Source organism: Pan troglodytes, chromosome 21 (assembly GCF_028858775.2).
Source record: "Pan troglodytes isolate AG18354 chromosome 21, NHGRI_mPanTro3-v2.0_pri, whole genome shotgun sequence".
Taxonomy (NCBI): Eukaryota; Metazoa; Chordata; class Mammalia; order Primates; family Hominidae; genus Pan; species Pan troglodytes.
This window is the reverse complement of record NC_072419.2, coordinates 24227565-24248187: the sequence shown is the minus strand read 5'-3', so window position 1 is coordinate 24248187 and position 20623 is coordinate 24227565. Positions and strand designations below refer to the sequence as shown.

General features: G+C 47.3%; 1 protein-coding gene across 6 annotated transcripts in view; it reads right to left on the bottom strand.

Moving 5' to 3' along the window:
• The window catches only part of BANF2 (BANF family member 2), a 42805-nt gene that overhangs the window by 6695 nt on the left and 15487 nt on the right, over positions 1-20623 (bottom strand). For 2 of the 6 annotated variants that reach the window (XM_063802483.1, NM_001246653.1), the window contains 2 exon segments: positions 16664-17043; positions 4028-4156 (listed from right to left, as the gene is read on the bottom strand). In XM_063802483.1, coding sequence (XP_063658553.1) covers positions 4028-4156; positions 16664-16675 — 141 coding nt within the window. In that variant the 5' untranslated portion in view covers positions 16676-17043. 6 annotated transcript variants of the gene reach the window in all.

Below are 20623 nucleotides of genomic sequence, written 5' to 3'. Positions count from 1 at the left end.
CCTCATTGGCATGTGCACCATGAATTTTGTTTCCACAGTTCCTTTCTCCCTTACAGCTCTTTCGCCCTTACATCTAGACCAGTGCTGTCCAGCAGAAATAAGTGAGCTAGCCACATATGTGATTTTGATTTTCCTAGTAGCCACAGTAAAAAGGGGGAAGGAAACAGGTGAAATTCATTCTAAAATATATTTTCTCTCATATTTCCAAAATATTATCATTTCAACGTGTAATCAATAAAATAATTACAGATGAGCTATTTTACGTTCCTTTTTTGGGCTAAGTCTTTAACACTGCAGGGTGTGTTTTATATTTCTAGTACATCTCAGTTCGGACAAGGGCACAGGTACCTGCGGCCGCTGTCTGGATCTAGATCCGCAGGCCACAGCTGATGCTGATTGCCCCTGGGAAGGGCAGATACAAAACACCCAGAAGAAGGCTATCACATATGGCTTTTAAGCTCCCGAAGAGGCTTAGGTAGATCCATGGCAGACTCAATAGTTTTGAAAGTCCTGACTTAAACCAGGAGCCAGAGACCAGTGCATGCCAAAAGCCAAAGCTCTGGGAAAAATGGGGACAGGCAGTAAGAACAGTCCCCTCCCAGCACCCCACATCCTCCATTAAAAAAAGCTGAAAGACCTGTGTGAGAGGAGGAATGGAGCAGAAGGTACTCGATGTAGGGGCTGGTAAGAGTTTGAGAAGGGGACTCCCAGAGAGGTAATAGAACATCCAGATAAATTGGCGGGGTGGAGCGGGGGCACTGGTGTCTCATCTCCCCCAGGGCATCCAGCACCCTGGGGTCTCTAGAGAGAGCCGATGGCTGAGTGCAGAGCCCAGGGAGGTAAGTGTGAGGGTGGCCCACAGGCCTGCATTCCAGCAGGTGCACAGAGAGGGTGCAGAAAGGACTGAGAGAGCAGAGCCCATGGGGCGAGGCCAGGAACGCCGTCACAAGCAAGGGTGGAACCCAAGGTGGCTTTGTGCACAGCAAAGAAACTGAGGCTGAGCCCCAGCCTGGGTGGGACGGGGAGCAGGGGAGGGTGATGGCTGCACCTTGGCAGAAGCCAGCAAAGACAGGAGGTCACGTGAGGCTCAGGAAGATGTCCCTCCCTGTGCCAGGATTAGGTATCCTGCAGGCAAGGTATGAAAATACAAGAGGCTGGGTGTGGTGGCTCATGCCTGTAATCTCAGCACTTTGGGAGGATCACTTGAGCCCAGGAGCTGAGACCAGCCTGGACAACATGGCGAAACTGTGTTTCTACAAAAAATCACAAAAAATTAGCTGGGCATAGTGGTGCGTGCCTCTAGTCCTAGCTACTTGGGAGGCTGAGGTGGAGGCTGCGCCCAGGATGAGGAGGTTGCAGTGAGCTGAGATCACGTCACTGCACCCCAGCCTGCGCAATACAATGAGACTGTCTCAAAACAAAAACAAAACCAAAAACAAAACAAAATAAAAACCACCAAGAGTCAGCATCTTTATTGGCTAAATCTGAGAACCCTGTCCTGCCAGGATCTGCCCGCCCAGGATGCTGTCATTGCTGGCCCTGACTTCGGATGGGTCCTCACCTTGAAGCACTTGCCCATCTCGGAGGGCCGCATCTGGGTCTCCTCCTGGGTCTCATTACAGGCCCAGACAGACTCCAGACCCTGATACAGGGTCTCACCCCCAAATTTAGTCTAAGCCTCCTCCCTGCCGGGCATAACCACCTGGCCACAGATCTTCTTGTGCAATTTGTGACAGTACAATCCACGGCTGCTCCAGTTCACCTGGGAGCGGACAAGGCACTACTCCTCGGAGCCCTTGTCTCCTCATTGGTAAAGTGGAGAGAGTGACCCTCATCTCAATCACGGGTGTGGGCGGCTCAAAGCGAAGGATACAGGTGACAGCCCCAGTGCCAGTGCCTAAAATTAGCAGCTCTAGGAAAGTGCTCACTGCACTGGCCAGGAGGTCATGGACACAAGAGGAGCACATCTCCAGGGACCCAGCTGTACACAGACAAACCGTCCCCACAGCCCTGACTCGACAGGCAAGTTTTCAGATGCCTAACATTTTTCCATTATTCATTCATTTTTTGTTCTAAAACCCACCCACCTATAATCCTCATTTAAAACACAGTTAAGCTATTCACACACACAGACTTAAACTGGAAAAGGCAACACTACAGAAAATAAATCAGTGGTTGCCAGGGACTGAGGCTGGTGAATATGAAGAGCACGAGGAAATGAATATTTTGAGTAATGGGGTTGCTCTGTGTCTTGACTATGGTAGCGGCTGCATCACTGCATGCATGTGTCCAAACTCATAGAACTATGTACTAAAAAGGGTGAAATTTAATGTATGTATGTCAATTATACCTTAATAAAAACATTTTTAAAATAATGAGTATAGCTGAACAACAACCACAAAACCCCACAATTATGGACACATTTAATCAATGGCGTTTGACATCAGAAGAGTGGTTACCTCTAAGGATAGGGGATAGCCTTGGCCAAGAAGAGGCACAAGAGAACCATTTGGAATTTTGGAGACATCTGATTGCTGGATCTGGGTAGTGGGTACATAGGTGTACATATGTGTGTAAAAATTCATTGATCTGTGAATTCCTTTATATCAACACATATTCTCCTCGGTATGTTACATCACAATAGGAAAGTAAAAAGAAGAAGGATTTCTTTTTTTAAAAAAGGAATTTTTCATCAGGTGTGATGGCTTGCACCTATAATCTTAGCACTTTGGGAGGCCGAGGTACATTGGATCACTTGAGTCCAGGAGTTCGAGACCATCCTGAGCAACATGCTAAAACCCTGTCTCTACAAGAAACACAAAAAATTAACCAGGCATGGTGGCACACACCTGTAGTCCCAGCTACATGGGAGGGTGAGGTGAGAGGATCGCTTGAGCCTGGGAGGCAGAGGTTGCAGTGAGCCGAGATGGCACCACTGCACTCCAGCCTGTGCAACAGAGTGAGACCCTGTCTCAAATAAGTAAATAAATAAATCATAAAAGTACAAAAATTTTTTTCATTTAAAATTTGTTCCCCAGAGAATGGTTCTCCCTCCTTTGTCTGGCAGGAAAGAATCCAATCTACCCAATAGGGGCACTTCCATTTCTGATGATACCATCTACTGGACATTAAACTGGCTCACAGATTGCGGTGTTATTCCGAGTATTTACCAGCTAGTGCAGAGCAATGGGGTAATCAGAAAACCATGGCTCTCATGGTTCAGATGTAGATGCAAACCAAACTAGTCATCAGCCATGTGTGCAGCAGTTCCCAGCCTCTTTGGGTGTTTCTGTAACACTGTCCCGCCTGGTAGACTGACTTGGGGCACTGAGGAGAATGAACAGCAACAGCTCTAGTTGGTGCCTCTCCTGACCGGGCATGCCATGTTCTGTGAGTTCACAGCCTGCCTTGTCTGTGCTCACTCTCTTTGCGTTGTCTTTGGGACTGTCTCATCCTCTCCTGAGGCCCTAAGCAGCTTTTTAAAAGCCCCATAAAAACAAACAATGACGTAGAAAAGAATATTCCAATTCCACTGGATAGCCTTGAGGTCATTCTTGGTCTGAGAGTGACATCATAGAATAACTCACTCTGGTGTAGACCCCAGGTTCCTGTTTCTTCACCTGCCCATTGCCAGGCTGGTGCCCTGGCAGGGGCAAGCGAGATGCCATGAGTCCCTTCATGGGGGCGTGGAGTGCACCTAAATCATCCATCCTGACAGCTCATCTCAGACCCCGGCGGCTGACCTACTTCTGTTGATCCCTGAGTGTTTGAACACCAAGTGAATCATGCCCAGCCCAGCTGCTCTGAACTGAAGCCATTCTATGTGTATGTGCCCATCATCTGCAGGCCCTTGAGGCTGCCTGAGCATGTGGGGTCAATAGCACGAAAGCATGTGGCACCCCGCCAAGCGGCAGCTTTGCTCTCTGATGGCCCTTCACAGGGACACGTGGCAGGAAGTGCCATCTGGCAGGACTGGGGGAAGAAAGGTAGGGAAGAGAAGTCAGAGAAGTAAGAAAAAATGAATTACCTTGTTGATACCTTTGGTGACCAAATTGATCGCGAGCTCATGGCTGATGCCATCCACCCAGCAGACATCCTTTTCTCCAATGGGTTCGGAGAGGAAGGCTCTCAGCCTGGGAGACATGTCGTCCATCTCCTGCGACAGCAGTGGGGAGAAAGGAGGATTAGCAGATACCTGACTTCTCCCAGTGTGCATGGACACTGGGGAACTCCCTCAGCCCACCAAGGGACTGGGGCAACAGATGGCAGAATTCCTTCCATCATCCAGCATTTCCTGGGGTCTGCTAAATGCAGGTGCACTGGCCTCCACTAAGGCCTTCACACATCCATTCCTACCTGGATGGACAAACAGAAGCCGAATGATGGCCACAGATGAGTCAAATAAATTTCCACGAAAAGAGTGTGCTTAATATTAAGAACTGCAGTGGGTTCTTTCCAACTCACCCCATTCTAAATGCCTAAAGCAACAACTTACTTCTCTTAGCTAATTAACCCACCTTCTCTCTTAACCACCCAACACTTTAGTCATACTTTTATTTCAGTGTTCATCACACTGTAAAATAGTGTAAACTCTCTAGAAACTCTTCAAACTGGCTCAAATTGTAAAGAACACATTATAGAAATCCAAAGCCTGCAGGTGGGAATGGGTCGCAGCGCCATTCCTCAGGGATTGTCCAGCTTTCCCTCCTTGTGTTGGCTTTATTCTTGCTTGGCTCCCCTCACGGTGGTGAAAGGGCTGCTCCAGCACTCTTTGGCCTCACCAACTCCACCTCAAAAGAAGGAAGAGAAGGTGGCTTTTGCTTAAGTCACCTCATTTGTTGCCTGTGCTCTAACTTTAGCCAGATAAATCAGCTTTCCCAAACAGCAGGACTTACTCATCAATTTCCTGCAACTTTAGATTGCAGGCCCCAGGCAAAAAGACTCTCTGTCTTAGCAAAACTATTTTCATCCCTCTCCACTTTTAAATGGACCACCATCTCCCAGGAGTTGAGTCTCCTAGGACCTTAATGAAGACTGCCAGAGGTAGCTAACATCCTGAATATTTCCTGGAAGATCTTGAAATATCATGGGCTCCATAAGCATTGGGTCTGCATCCCAGCAAAACTGGCCATTTTGTTAAACGAGGGTTGCCATCTTCCAGTTTTGCCATCTTCCAGTTTTTTGTTTTGTTTTGTTTTTGTGATGAAGTTTTGCTCTTGTTGCCCAGGCTGGAGTGCAATGGCATGATCTCGGCTCACTGCAACCACTGCCTCCTGCGTTCAAGCGATTCTTCTGCCTTAGCCTCCCGAGTAGCTGGGATTACAGGTGTCTGCCACCATGCCCGGCTAATTTTTGTATTTTTAGTAGAGATGAGGTTTCACCATGTTGACCAGGCTGGTCCTGAACTCCTGATCTCAGGTGATCCACCCACCTCGGTCTCCCAAAGTGCTGGGATTACAGGCATGAGCTGCTGCACCCGGCCGCCATCTTCCAAGTTTGATAGAGACATCTTTGCTGCTGTCCACCTGAATGTCTCTTCTCAACCAATCCACATTTAAGGTTTGTTCATTGTAGCATCCCCTTCCTGGTACAAAATTCTGTGCCAGTTTGGACAGTTTATGATGAAAGTAACACAAAACTCAGTGTAAATCAGTTTACACAATAGGGAGGTGTTATTAGCACATGCTACCGAAAAGTCCAGAGGTAGATCAGACGTAGGTTGAGCAAGGCTTCAGCTTGATTTCCCGGCAGCTCTCTCGACTCAGTCTTTCTTTGTGAATGGGATCAATCCTCTGCTTAACTCCTTCGTGGAAGTAACTGGGCTGCAGCATTGCTTTTGCAAGCCACAGCCCTCTCCCCCAAAGAAACACAAAGCTGTCTTTTCCTAGGGGCCCCCAACAAATGCCCTCTCTGGTTCAAACTGTAATATGCCAACCCCTAAAACAAAAATTATGGTCTGATATGTGTGTTCTACCTCTGGGCTCAGCAAGGAAGTCAGTGTCCCTCAAAGCCCATGGGCTGCAGGGGTGGGGCTGGGGGGACCAAAATCAAGATAGTTATCCTGTTCCTGGGGATAGTTACCCCTTACAATATGGGACTATGATACAGGAATGACCCAATGTCCTCCACACATTCCCCAGTAGATCATGAAGCCCTGAAGGGCTGCAGCTGCCTCCTAATGGCCTTTGCTCCCCAATCCAACACCAGCCCCTCTGCCGAGGACATGGTAAGCATTCGATGACGTAAATGATCAGGTGCATCCAACACCTCCCTTTCACAGCCCCATCCCCTCTCCTGTCCCCATCCTCCTCCAGACCTTTCTACAAAGTCGAGCTCCTCGTGTACGCCTTCTTGCTCCGAAGGACGTTTTGTAACATTTCAGAAGACACTGAACTCTCCCGGAAGAGATGAATCCAAAGGCACTGATTTTGGAAGTCAGGGGGCTCCTAAGAAAAGTGGCCTTGATGTGTCAGCAGATTCTAGGAAGGGGAGCAAAAGACTTGAGAGGTTGTTCAGGGTCCCCTGACTCTGTGGGTCTTAAATCCACAGATGTGTGAGCCGAGGGCATCGACCTCTCTTTAGCAGCTAAATAGGAATCTCACTCTTCGTCTGTGAAAATATGTTTTGTAAGTACAAGATGGTGTTTAACTCAGGTGTTAACAGGAGAACGCCTCAGCACCCATGGCTTTACGGGATGATGAATTGGGATTGATGAATTGGGTGAGAATCCAGAATTTCTGAGCAAGGAAAAGCCTGAAAGTCTCATGAGCCGCTCCGCCTTTGCTGAGGGAAAATTCCATTCACTATCCATGCTGGCCATCTGTTAAGTTAAACATCTCTGCCTATGAAATCTAAGAATAAATGGAAACTACAACATTGCTATCAATGCATCAGCAGCATCAAAGACGGGTAATGCTTAGTAACACCTTGTGTGTGTTTGCTTTTCTCACACACCTGAGCTCACTTTGATCCTTGCAACACCTCTGGGGTGTGGACATAGGCAGTGATTTTTGCCCTCCTGGGGCTCTCCAGCAACATCGGAGGTCAGAATAAAAAGGTCTTCACATTCTTTACGACACCTTTGGCTGCAACAGTGGTGCTCAACTGGGGGCCATTGGCCCCCCTCCCCAGGGAACACTGGTAATGTCCAGAGACACTCGAGTTGTCACACCTGGGAGAGGGGGAAGGACTATTGGCTCTAGTGGGCAGAGGCCAGAGACACTGCTAAGCATCCTGCCATGCACACAACTGCCCCACAACAAAGAATTATCTGGCCCTAGGTGTCAACACCATCGACGTTAAGAAACCCTGGGCTATAAGTAATGAAAAATCCTGCCCCATGTGGTCTGAAACAATAAATACACTTCTAACCTCATATAACAAGAAATCCTTTGATGAGGTGGACCCAGGATCTTATCAGTCAATGACTCTGTGTGAACAAGGGTCCAGAATTTGCTCAGGTCCTATTCCAATGTGCAAACTTCCAAAGGTGCCGGGAGTGGTGGCTCACACCTGTAATCGCAGCACTTTGGGAGGCCGAGGCAGGCAGATCACTTGAGGTCAGGAGTTGGAGACCAGCCTGGCCAACATGGTGAAACCCCGTCTCTACTAAAAACACAAAAATTAGCCAGGCGTAGTGGCGTGCACCTGTAATCCCAACTACTCGGGAGGCTGAGGCAGGAGAATTGCTTCAACCTGGGAGGTGGAGGTTGCAGTGAGCTGAGATTGCGCCACTGCACTCCAGCCTGGGCAACAGAGCGAGACTCTGTCTCAAAAAAAAAAAAAAAAAAAAAGAAAGAAAGAAAGAAAGAAAAAGAAAAGAAAAAGAAAAAAAATTTCCAAATGAAGGAGAGGTCTTTTCTTCTTGGGTGTCCTTAAGGGAGGCAACCTCCCGCAGAAACTCTCCAGCGGAACTTCCTTTAGTTTCATTGGCCAGAACCAGGCAACATGCCCACCTGTAAAGCAGCCACTGGCCAGGGGAATGGGACCGCTATGGGGCTATGGAGGTGTGGATGAGATGAGCCCCGTCTGAAACATGAGGCTACTCAGAGAACGTCAGTTTCTGTAAGAAGGAAGGAAGGAAGAGAAGAAATGAATGCTGGGTAGGCAAACAACAATGTCTGCTACATCTTCTGACCTTCTAAACCCTGGTCTAATGTTTGGTTCATTACAACTAGCACTTCTCAAAGTTGAGTGAGTGCATGAACCACCTGCGGGTTTTTTTGTTAAAAAATGCAGGTGCTGACTCAGCAGGTCGGGGACGGGCCTCAGATACTGCATGTGTGACCAGCTCCAAGCAGATGTGACACTGCTGGCCCACAGACCTCACTTCCACCAGCAAGACATTCATGATGCCATTTACTCTTTTTATGTTATTGCATTAATTGTGGTAAAATATACCTAACATAAAATGTCCCATTTCAATCATTTTTAAGTGCACGGTTCAGTAATGTTAAGTGCATTCCCAGTGTTGTGCAACCAATCTCCTGAACTCTTTTCAACTTGCAAAATTGAAACTCCATACCCATTGAACAGCAAGTCTCCATCTTTCCCTGCAACCCCTGGCAACCAGTATTCTATTTTCTGTTTCTATTAAAATGACTTCTCTAGATACCTCATATAAGTGGAAGTTACATATAAGTGGAACTGTGTAGAACTTGCCCTGCAGAGAATCTAAAAAGAAAAAAATTTTAAGTGGAATTATATAATATCTGTCCTTTTCTGTCTGGCTTATTTCACTTAGCATAATGTTATCAAGGTTCATCTGTGCTGCAGCATGTCTTGGAATATCCTGCCTCTTTAAGGCTGAACTATATTCTATTGTATGTACACAATACATTTTGTTTATTCTTCATCTATTGATAGACGTTTGGGATGCTCCCACCTTATGGCTATTGTGAATAATACTGCTACGAACATGGGCACACAAATATCTCTTTGAGAACGTGCATTCAATTCTTTTGGGTATATACCCAGAAGTGAAATTGCTGCATCATATGGTAATTCTATTTTTATTTTTTTGAGGAATTGCCATACTGTTTTCCAAGCGGCTGTACCAGTGGCACTTATTCTTAAACTTGACAGCACATTAGGCCTCACATGGGGCGAGTTACAAATTACTGATGCTTGGATCCCACCTCCAGAGTTTGATTTCATTAGCATAGGGTATGCCCTGGACATAGAAGTTTTAAAAACTCCCCAAGTGACTCAAGTATGTTGCAAAATTGGAGAACCACGTCTTGTCCTTTGCTTCTATCTGATAAATTCCAAGCAGATTTGCTGGGATGATGGGGTTCCAGCTAAATGGGCCTTTGCAGGGGGATCTGCAGCGTCTGTGCTGCCATATGGCACATGCTCGCAGCTCCCAGGCAGTGTCTACCCCCAAATCACCAGGCGCATCATGTCCTCATTAGCCATCAATAGGAAGACAACTATGACCCCAATGGCTTTGAAGTCAGAGAACTTCAGAGCAGACAGACCTGAATAACAAGCTGCTCCTCTTTTTTTCTTTTTTAATTAAAAAAAAGGGATCTTTACTTCAAAGGAAATTATACCTGGAATTCCTTTATATAAAATAGATCAAAGCAGAATTACTCTCTGTTGACTTGGGAATGAAAAGAGGACACTAGAGCCCCCCAACACATGATGCCATCCCCATGCCCTCCTTGGGCTCCCCGAAATCCTTCTCTAATCTAGCCTAAACCCCTAATTTCTCCCATAAGAAAACCAAGGCCTAAGAAGGTAAATGACCTGTTCAAGACGATGCACCTGGCCCAGGTGTGGTGGCTCACACCTATAATCCCAGCACTTTGGGAGGCTGAGGCAGGCAGATCACCTGAAGTCAGGAGTTCGAGATCAGCCTGGCCAACATGGTGAAACCCCATCTCTACTAAAAATACAAAAAAAAAAAAAAATTAGCTGGGCGTGGGGGCAGGCACCTGTAATTCCAGCTACTCGGAAGGCTGAGACGGGAGACTCACTTGAACCCGGGAGGCGGAGGTTGCAGTGAGCCGAGATCAAGCCATTGCACTCCAGCCTGGGTGACAAGAGTGAAACTCCATCTCAAAAAACAAAACAAAACAGAACAACAACAACAACAACCATGCACCTGGCAAAGCACACCAGCTCTCCATCTTCCAGGGGAGCGCCCCTCTTCTAAGGCATCCCTCTTGTAACCCCGGGCGAGCTGCAGCATTGGGTCCATTATGGACAGCTTAAGCCCTTGGCCATCATACAACAGAACTAAGCAGATGCCTCAACATAATCCTGCCCTGTAAAAGTCCTTGTATTACAGAGTGTTCTGTCAATGACCCTACTGTATTTTGAACCACAAAGTCCTGCTTGGGGAGGACACATCGGCAGGGAATGACCAAAAACAATTCTGGTTTTAGATGCTTAGAGCATCACCTTTTTAAATAAGGAATAAAGGAATCAGTAGAATTTAATCTCAATTCCCAAAGGAATGACCTCCCAGTTGCAAATGTTTGACATCCTTTAAGGTTATTTTTAAAAGCTGTATGACAGGTCTTCATAAGGAGGTGATCACAAATATGTCCCCACTATCAGATAAATGGGGTGAGGATGGGGAACTGCTCCAATGCCATACAAATGGCTATTTGGGGCTTGGGATACAATTTCCAGTGGGGACACTATACATGGATTCAAGAAGGGACATCTCTTCCACCATTGGCTGGAAGTGAACTTGTTATTCTCTAAAAATTCTACAATGCAGGCTGGGCGCGGTAGCTCATGCCTGTAATCCCAGCGCTTTGGGAGGCTGAGGTGGGTGGATCACCTGAGGTCAGCAGCCCTGTCTCTACTAAAAATACAAAAATTAGCCAGGCATGGTGGCGGGTGCCTGTAATCCCAGCTACTCGGGAGGCTGAGGCAGGAGAACTGCTTGAACCTGGGAGGCAGAGGCTGCAGTGAGCTGAGATCTCGCCATCGCACTTCAGCCTGGGCAACAGAGCGAGACTCCATCTCAAAAAAAAACAAAAAACAAAAACAAACAAACAAACAAAAGCCTCTACAACACAAAAAGTGACTCCCATTAGAATACCATTGTTTTTGCAAAAGGTCAATGGGAAAAATGCAATATTTTCATGTATTATTTTGCCATTAACAGATTGCTACATGAACATTTCTAAATATTATTTTATGTAATATGTTATTTCAATTGTGTGTAATTAAATTATGAAATCAAATGGTACCTGTAAGACTATTTTATCTATATCCCTAAAAGTTTATATATTCAAGTGGCCAAAAAGCATTTTTGGAATTTTCTTGCTGAGAAACTGTGAGATTATCTTATTTTCCATGTTTGCTTTATATTTAGACACATGTGATATTGCCTACCCCAGGGAAGTGGGATGTTAATACTTAAAATTAGTGTTTTTCCCTCATCTATTATAGAGGGTAGTCACAAGGTATATTACAGGGGTTGGGCAGGGGAATCTGCATCTGTGGGAACATGGTTGAGACTGTTGCTGCTCACATTTTGTTTTATAAATTATCCCACATGATATATTTCTTTTGGAACTTAATGCCAAGAAAAAAGTATGCCTTTCAAAATTGGTATATTTCTACCTTTATGATGGAAAGAATTTGTAAAGATCTTGTTTCCTTTTTTACTTGGCCTACTAGGAAGCTCTGAGCTAACCCTAATGACCGTATAGGGAAACTAGCCTAGATGAACAGCTCTTTCACTTTGTAGTTAAATTTGCTTCTTTTGCTCGGTGCCTTCATTTTCTGTTCCTACTTTTATTTTAAAATGTAGATTCGTATATTCAAAGCACTGACATCCTTTATTAAAAGCTACTCTATTACATAGTTAACTCCTCACAGATATGGAATATAAGTATCTCCCAAACCAAGCAGATTTATAGGAAAACAGAGCATCCACCCCTATGCCCTGAGAACACTCCAGTCTTGTAGCAACAAGCAGCGGGGAGAGCATGAGGGTGAGAATGACCCCAGGGTTGTTCCTTGGATGCCTGCTGTGCCTTCGGTCTACAGTGAGAGGATGATGGGACCTCTGCACTGATGGAGTCAAGCCCGAGGGAGCTCGGATGCTCACCCCTCAGAATCTGAGGGAATACTGTCAATGCTGCTTCCTGGCTCCCTGTACCTCTACCCACACACCCCAGAGTTGCAGTTTCTCCCTTCAAATGATCAGTGTTTCATAGAGAAAGAATGAAAATGAGGGTGGCTGGCCTGGTGCCATCACTCACTCCTGTAATCCCAACAATTTGGGAGGCCAAGGCAGGAGGATGATCACTTGAGCCCAGGAGTTCAAGACCAGCCTGGGCAACCGAGTGAGACCCCGTCTCTCTTTTCTTTTTCTTTTTTCTTTCTTTCTTTTTTTTTTTTTTTTTTTTGAGATGGGGTCTTGCTCTGTCGCTCAAGCTGAAGTGCAGTGGCACAATCTTGGGCTCACTGCAACCTCCGCCTCCTGGGCTCGAGATTCTCCCACCTCAGCCTCCCGAGTAGCTGGGACCACAGATGCATGCCGCACCACCTGGCTCGGGGTTTCACCATGTTGCCCAGGCTGGCCTTGACCTCCTGAGGTCAAGTGATCCACCCTCCTCGGCCTCCCAAAGTACTGGGATTACAGGTGTGAGCCACTGCACCTGACCTCTTTCTTTAAAAAAAAAAATAGAAAGGAAAGACGGGTGAGCCTGGGCAACATGCCACAACCTTGTCTTTACAAAAATTAGCCAGGCATGGTGGCACACACCTGTGGTCCCAGATACTTGGGCGGCTGAGGTGGGAGAATTGCTTGGGCCTGGGGAGGTCAAGGCTGCAGTGAGCCGTGGTCGTACCACTGCACTCCAGCCTGGGGGAGACCCTGTCTCAAAAAAGAAAAAAAAGGAAAGGAAAAGAAGGGGGGTAACCTTCCTATAACACTGAAGGTCGGACTCTGAGGAGCCCTCTCCCACCTAGGCTGTTAAGGGTCTGAGGAGACCCTGTCAGGCTGCACTCATACACCGGAGGGAGAAATGCCTCCATTTTGGATGGAAGCTCATGGCCTCAAGAGCTTCCACAGGGCTCCATTTTGTACAGTCCGCTCAGGAACTACTTTTCAGGGTGTACCACGCTCACCACAGTATCCTGGGGCAGGCAAGTGACCACCCCTCACCTTCTTGGGCCACATGAGTCACTTTCTGTGAGGGCTGCTCGGCGGGTGGGAACTGAGCCTGCCGTGGTCATGGTCACCACACTTGTGGAGAGCTCACCTGAGAAAGAAGCCAGGGTGGAGGAAAGCAGCTCTGAGAGAAGGGAAGAGACAGAGTCCCCAATAATCATTTGCAGGCCTGGATTTAGACATGCCTGAAGGCGCCTACCCTTGGACTTTTCAATTATGTCAGGCAAAAATAAACAAAATAGGCATTTTTGCTTACTTCAGTTTAAGTTAGGATTGTGCCTTTTATAACAGAGTTCTAACTGATGATCCCTAATACTCATTCACTCACTCACTCATCCAACAAGTGTTTGTGGCGCACCCTTTGTGTACCGAGCACTGTGCTGGGCACAAAGCCCTCCCCATTCCACCTAGAGTGCTGGGGCGGGGTCAGGCCCATGGCTTAGGCATCAGGAATGAAAGAAATCACTTTCTAATGACCACTAATGCTCGTTGTTCAAAAATAAAATAATATTTGCCTTCCTTGCCGTTAGCTCCGATTCTGCAATGGGGAACAAGATCTTTTCTTTCTCTGCTCCTTGTTGGCTGTCTTACACATGGCCCTTTGATTATACATCCTTATCTTGATGGGTCTACAGGTGATGAATAACCAAATACATTCAACAGTTCCTCAGACATTCACTGAGTGCCATCTGTATGCAAGGCCTTGAGCTAAGTGCATGAACCCTCAGGACGATGTCTTCTGCAGATACCTCTCCCAGAGAAAACAGAACCAGCCCACGGCAGGGCACACCACACACGGTGTACTAGCCATAAGGAGGCATTCCCAAAGGCAGGGCTCACCTTTTCAGGGAACTAGGAAGGAGGTGGCGGCTCAGCTTCATGGACTCTGTGTCTGGAGGTTCCTGTTAACTCCTGCTGGAGGAGCTGGGCTGAGGGTAGGAGATCCTTGTCTGACCTTAGCTCCACCAATGACCAGCAGAGCGACATTGGGCCTGTCACCTCCATTTCTTATTTATAAGATCAGCGTTAAATTCACTGACCTCATCCTTCTGGTTCCTTCCTATGTTTTGTCTCTGTTCATTTACAGTCTCTAGATGGTATAAAATTCATACAGGTCCACAATCCCTAAGCTACCATTTTCATATCCAAATGGCTCTGAAATCCAGAAATTCTTTTTGGGGGCACAGGGCGGGGAGACTTACTTGGCAGCAAATGCTGGCCTGAACTGACATGAGGCTATTTATAGTCTTTATTATCCCAGTTAGTGTGAATATTTATACACTCCACCACAGGAATATTAATGGGTTTACAGGGTGCTGAGCCAGGCTCCACTAGGAATGTTCTGTAATATACAAAAGAGGCATCACATTGCCCATTTTTTAAAAAAAATTTTTTGAATTCCCTAGAACTTCTGGCCCCAGCAATTCTAAGTAAGGTTTCATGGATGTGTGCTAAGATCACCATGCCTGCAGCCAAGGCAAACTGCAACGATCCATGAAGAAGCCAGCTTGTCTCCCAGCTTGTGCAGCCTCCACCTTCCTTGTCCCATGACTCTGTCTCCCAACCTTTGTGAATAGAATTGTCCCTTGTCTATAAAATTCCATCTAGGCTGGACATACTTGTCTGATAGTGGTTCTAGCCAGGACTATTTCTGGTTGCATTTTTCCTTCATGAAAATATTCCCTTCCCTTTGGGGTCCTGTTATCTGCAAAGGATCAGGAGCTGATGAAATAGAATAAGTCATATAAAGAATGGACAAGCATATTAGTTCACCCTCCATGGATGAGATATCTGCATTTGTAATAGATGTATTTTTTTTCACCTTTTATTCTTCTTTTTCTTTCTTTCTTTTTTTTTTTTTTTTTGACAGAGTCTTACTCTGTCACCCAGGCTGCTGGAGTGCAGTGGTACAATCTCGGCTCACTACAATATCTGCCTCCCGGGTTCTTGTACCTAAGCCTGCCAAGTAGCTAGGATTATAGGCACCTGTCACCATGCCTGGCTAATTTTTGTATTTTTAGTAGAGACGGGGTTTCATCACGTTGGCCAGGCTGGTCTTGAACTCCTGACTGCAGGTGATCTGCCTACCTCGACCTCCCAAAGTGTTGGGATTACAGCCATGAGCCACTGTGCTCAGACCACTTTTTATTCTTAATTGTGGTAAAATACACAACTTAAATTTTTACCATCTTAACATTTATTTATTTATTTATTTATTTTTTATTTTTGAGATGGAGTCTCACTCTGTCACCCAGGCTGGAGTGCAGTGGCCTGATTATAGCTCACTGCAGTCTCGAACTCCCAGGTTCAAGCAATCCTCTTGCTTCAGCCTGGTGAGTAGCTGGGACTACAGGCACGAGCCACCACACCTGGGTAATTTTTTAATATTTTTGTAAAGATGAGGTCTTGCTATGTTGCCCAGGCTGGTGTCAAACTCCTGGCCTCAAGCAATCCTCCTGCCTCTGCCTTCCAAAGTGCTGGGATTATTACAGCCATAAGCCACTGCGCCTGGACTATCTTAGTCATCTGTAAGTGTACGGTGCAGTAGTGTTCAATGTATTCACGTTGTTGGGCCAATCTTCAGAACATTCTCATATCCAATAAACAACTCCCCATTTCCCCCTCCTCATAGCCCCTGACAAACACCATTCCACTTTCTGTCTTTATGAAGCTGACTACTTTAGATGCCTCATGGAAGTAGAATCACACAGGGGTTGTCTTTTGGTGACTGGCCTATTTTACTCAGCTTGATGTCCTCAAGGTGCATCCATGCAACAGGATCTCTCTCTCTCTCTCTCATTCTTTCTTTTTAAAATGGAGTCTTGCTCGTCACCAGGCCGGAGTGCAATCATAGCTCACTGCAGCCTTAAACTCCGGGGTCAAGTGATCCTCCATCCTCCTGCCTCAGCCTCCCTAGTAGCTGGGACTACATATGTGTACCACCATGCTCAGCTAATTTTTTAATTTTTTTGTAGAGATCGGGGGGGTCTCCCTAAATTGCCCAGGCTGGTCTTGATATCCTGGCCTCAAGCAATCCTCCCTCCTTGATCTCCCAAAATATTAGGATTACAGGCATGAGCCACCGTGCCCGGCCAGGATTTTTCCTCTTTCTAAGACTAAACAACATTCCACTGTATACATCACATTTTGCTCCTCCATTCATCCATCATGGGAACCTGGGTTGCTTCCACCATCTGGCCATTGTTACTAATGCTGCTATAAACATAGGGGCACTGTAACATATTTCTAAACCTCTCAATATACACCCCCTTATGAGTACAGCATTCTGATCCCACCTCTCTCTGCCATTATTACCCCACAGAGAAGGGGAAAGCAATGTTGTCTCAGGAGGGAGAAGGAGTTTCCCCAGAAGACAGGAAGGGAGAATCTACCTTCTCTGCCCCGTGGATTCTAGAAAGAGAAAGAAGGCTCACCTCATTATCCGCACTACCCTCCCAGGGAAGGTGGAAAAGAAAAGAAAGATGAACATTCATGGGCACGGGGCTTGAACTTCCCTACCTGAACAAACATCCAGAAGTGGGCAGACTCTTTAGATTCCAGTGGGTAGAGTCAGGAAGGTTGTCAGGCTGTGGGAATGGTGCATGGGACTTGGTGGCTTGCCTTCCAGGACTTGGCAGGAGATGACAAAAACGGTCACTTCTGAAGTGTCTTGGGCAACAATGTAGCAGCAGTAAACAGTGGCTGGGAAGATAAGCTTGAGGCAGTGCCCTTGGTTTTTGCAGCAAAAAGTTCAGGGCAAGATAGGGCAGAAGATGCTTTAAGGCCTGATGGGTGAACTGAAGCCTGGAGTCAGGAGGAAGAAGTCCCATGCATGGGGACCTCACAACCATGGGCAAATGTCCAGACCACAGGCTGCAGCAGTGGAAACTAAGATAGCCCTAAAAGACAAAAAGGGACTGGTCACCCCTCCATGGCAAGGAGCAGATTCCAGCAGCCACACTGCCACAGGCTCAGGCCATCATCCTGCAGATTCCGTGGGTATTCAAAGTCCCCTCTCCCCACTGCCTTGAAGACACAGTCAGCACCTGTCTCCACACACACCTGGCGCCATCACTCTTTAGGAAGGACAGAGGAGGGGCAGAGCAGTCCCTAAGGAGACCGCACCTCCCAACAGGGACTCTCTAACACGGCCTGGAGAGAATCTGACTATTCCGTTGCAAGGAGACAGAGAGTAGTAGGTGCCATTGGTGCCATGCGCAGGTCTCCTTGACCAGCTGGTGCACCCAGCTGCTACAAGTGTTGCAGGGAACCTCAATGCGTGGTTGTGGCTTTCTCTGGACTGTCACCTCTGCCGTGAAAGCTGCTACACCTGGAGACACCTGGGAGGTGCAAGGCCCAGGCCTCTGCCTAAGAGCAACTAATGGCTTGCGGATGTGGAAGCACAAAACCCTAACCCCCTTGTCTCAAGGTGGAGCCAACTCCCTGGTACCATTCCGGCTCCAGAGCCCCCCAGGGGGTCAGGTAGAAGCTGAGTGCCCCTGGTGCACACCTCTCAGCTCCTCCCCTGCCCTCTCCTGCTTCCTTCACCAGGTCAGGGGCACCGGAACCCGGCTCTCAGGCTCTGCTTCCAGGGAACGCCACCCAACACATACATAATTTGCAGCTACTCTGTTCTTACCACATTGTGTGGAGGTGTCTAAGAATAAAGAATCGTATTTTCTTTATACGGGTAACTGTGGTGAGAGTGAATCTGTAACTGACTCCACTGTGCAGTTAAACAATGTCTTCAGGCAAAAGTGACTCTCATGAGGGCTTTACAGGCCCTGGAGGGGGGCCCCGGGGGAGGCCATCTGGGGGCAGGCAGTGGCTCCACACTGGCCTTTGCCTGCAGGAGGATTGCTGTGCTCATCTCTAACCCAGACCTCCCAGGAGGTTTGTTCTCCGTTCCCACCAGAGTAGGGTTGCCAGATTTAGGTAATAAAAATGTCAGATGCACAGTGAAATTTGAATTTCAGATAAACACAACATAACTTTTTAGTATAAGTATGGCCCAAGTATTTCACAGACTGTACTTATACAGAAGGGGCTTTTTCTTGTTTATCTGAAATGTAAATTTCACTGGGCATCCTGATTTCATCTGGCGGCGCCCCCGCCCCCGCCCCAACACTCCCACACAGTCTGACTCAGCAGAAGCCCCCAGATCTGCCCACACACCCAGCCCTGGGTTGCCGCGGGAACCGCAAGGGTCCAAAGTTCTTCCTGCTGGGATTCCACTCCTGGCTCAGCCGCCGTTAGGCCGGCCAGTTATTCTACCCTCTCTGGATCTGATGAAAGCCACAGACTGACGAGGCTCGAAGCTAAAGGGGAAACAAGATGATAATACACAGCTTGGGGGCGGGGTCTGCCAGCCCTGCGGGCCGCCGGTGAAATACCACTACTCTGATCGTTTTTTCACTGACCCGGTGAGGCGGGGGTGGGGGCGGGGCGAGCCCCAAGGGGCCCTCGATCCAGAATCTACAATGAACTCAAACAAATTTACAAGAAAAAAACAAACAACCCCATCAAAAAGTGGGCGAGGGACATGAACAGACACTTCTCAAAAGAAGACATTTATGCAGCCAAAAAACACATGAAAAAATGCTCATCATCACTGGCCATCAGAGAAATGCAAATCAAAACCACTATGAGATATCATCTCACACCAGTTAGAATGGCAATCATTAAAAAGTCAGGAAACAACAGGTGCTGGAGAGGATGTGGAGAAATAGGAACACTTTTACACTGTTGGTGGGACTGTAAACTAGTTCAACCATTGTGGAAGTCAGTGTGGCGATTCCTCAGGGATCTAGAACTAGAAATACCATTTGACCCAGCCATCCCATTACTGGGTATATACCCAAATGACTATAAATCATGCTGCTATAAAGACACATGCACACGTATGTTTATTGCGGCATTATTCACAATAGCAAAGTCTTGGAACCAACCCAAATGTCCAACAATGATAGACTGGATTAAGAAAATGTGGCACATATACACCATGGAATACTATGCAGCCATAAAAAATGATGAGTTCATGTCCTTTGTAGGGACATGGATGAAACTGGAAACCATCATTCTCAGTAAACTATCGCAAGAACAAAAAACCAAACACCGCATATTCTCACTCATAGGTGGGAATTGAACAATGAGATCACATGGACACAGGAAGGGGAATATCACACTCTGGGGACTGTGGTGGGGAGGGGGGAGGGGGGAGGGATAGCATTGGGAGATATACCTAATGCTAGATGACGAGTTAGTGGGTGCAGCGCACCAGCATGGCACATGTATACATATGTAACTAACCTGCACAATGTGCACATGTACCCTAAAACTTAAAGTATAATTAAAAAAAAATATACACAGCTTGGGAGATCACTGCAGCAGCTTGTCACTCAGAAGTCACCTCGGAGGCAAGCACTAGTCTGGATGTCAGCTTGTCCCTGATCACATGGAAAGAAGGTCTGGTGCCAGCCTGGGCTCACCCCGGGACTAGAAACAGAATAAGGATCACAGACAAGCGGGAGAAATGGAACCGAATTGAGCTGGCGAGTAAGGGGGCTCATGGTGGCTGAGCGCCTACTACGTGCCTGCCTCTGTATGGCCATTGTCACACATAGTCCTCAAAACGAATTCTGCAACATTAGAGAATTGTTCCTATTTTAAGAGATGTGAAAATGGAGGCCCGAAGAGGCAAAGGGGGCCACCTATCTAGTAAAAGACAGTGATGAGCTACAGGCTGAGGTCTGGGTGGTTCCAAAGACCAGCTCTTCCCTCTCCAGGACGGGAGTCAGAACAACAAGGACAGTTCTAGCAGATGCTGTCCCTGCCCTGCCCATGTCCCCTCAGGGCTCACGGTTTCCATGGTGGCTCTTCGCCCTGCAAGTGGACAGGGCTGGGGACGAGACACCTTGGGAGCAGCCCTCGGCCAGGATGTGAGTAGGTGGGTAATTATCCAGCCCCACACCCCTCAGGTGGCACAGCTCTGGGGCCTGTCCCACATTAGGTGATATCCAGACATCCCCAGTGGGAGGGAGCCCCCAGTGCTCATGGCAGTAACTGCTCAAGGCCACCTTCCCTTCCCGGTCTCACATCCTCACTCCCTTCCTCATGGGACCAGGAGCCCTTTCCATATCAACTATTTGCACTGCAATTAGATGATCAGGTCAGCAACTGGGAAACCCACCTAAGAGAGCAGCTCATGCTTATCCAGGCTTACCAAGGCACTGTGCTAAGCTCCGCACCAAGATCATCTCATTTCATCCACCCACCTGCCCTTGGGATGAGATAGCTTCTATGATTATCCCATTTCACAGATAAGATAAATTAACTGACCTATGGCATTGCCAGGCCTTAAACCGAGTGGGCCTCAGCCTAATATCTGTGTTCTCAACCACTGAGATATTAAGCAAGGCTTCCATTGAGCTTCTGGGCAATCATTTTCCCTCCTTCTAGCTTTGGACTGACTTCCTCTGC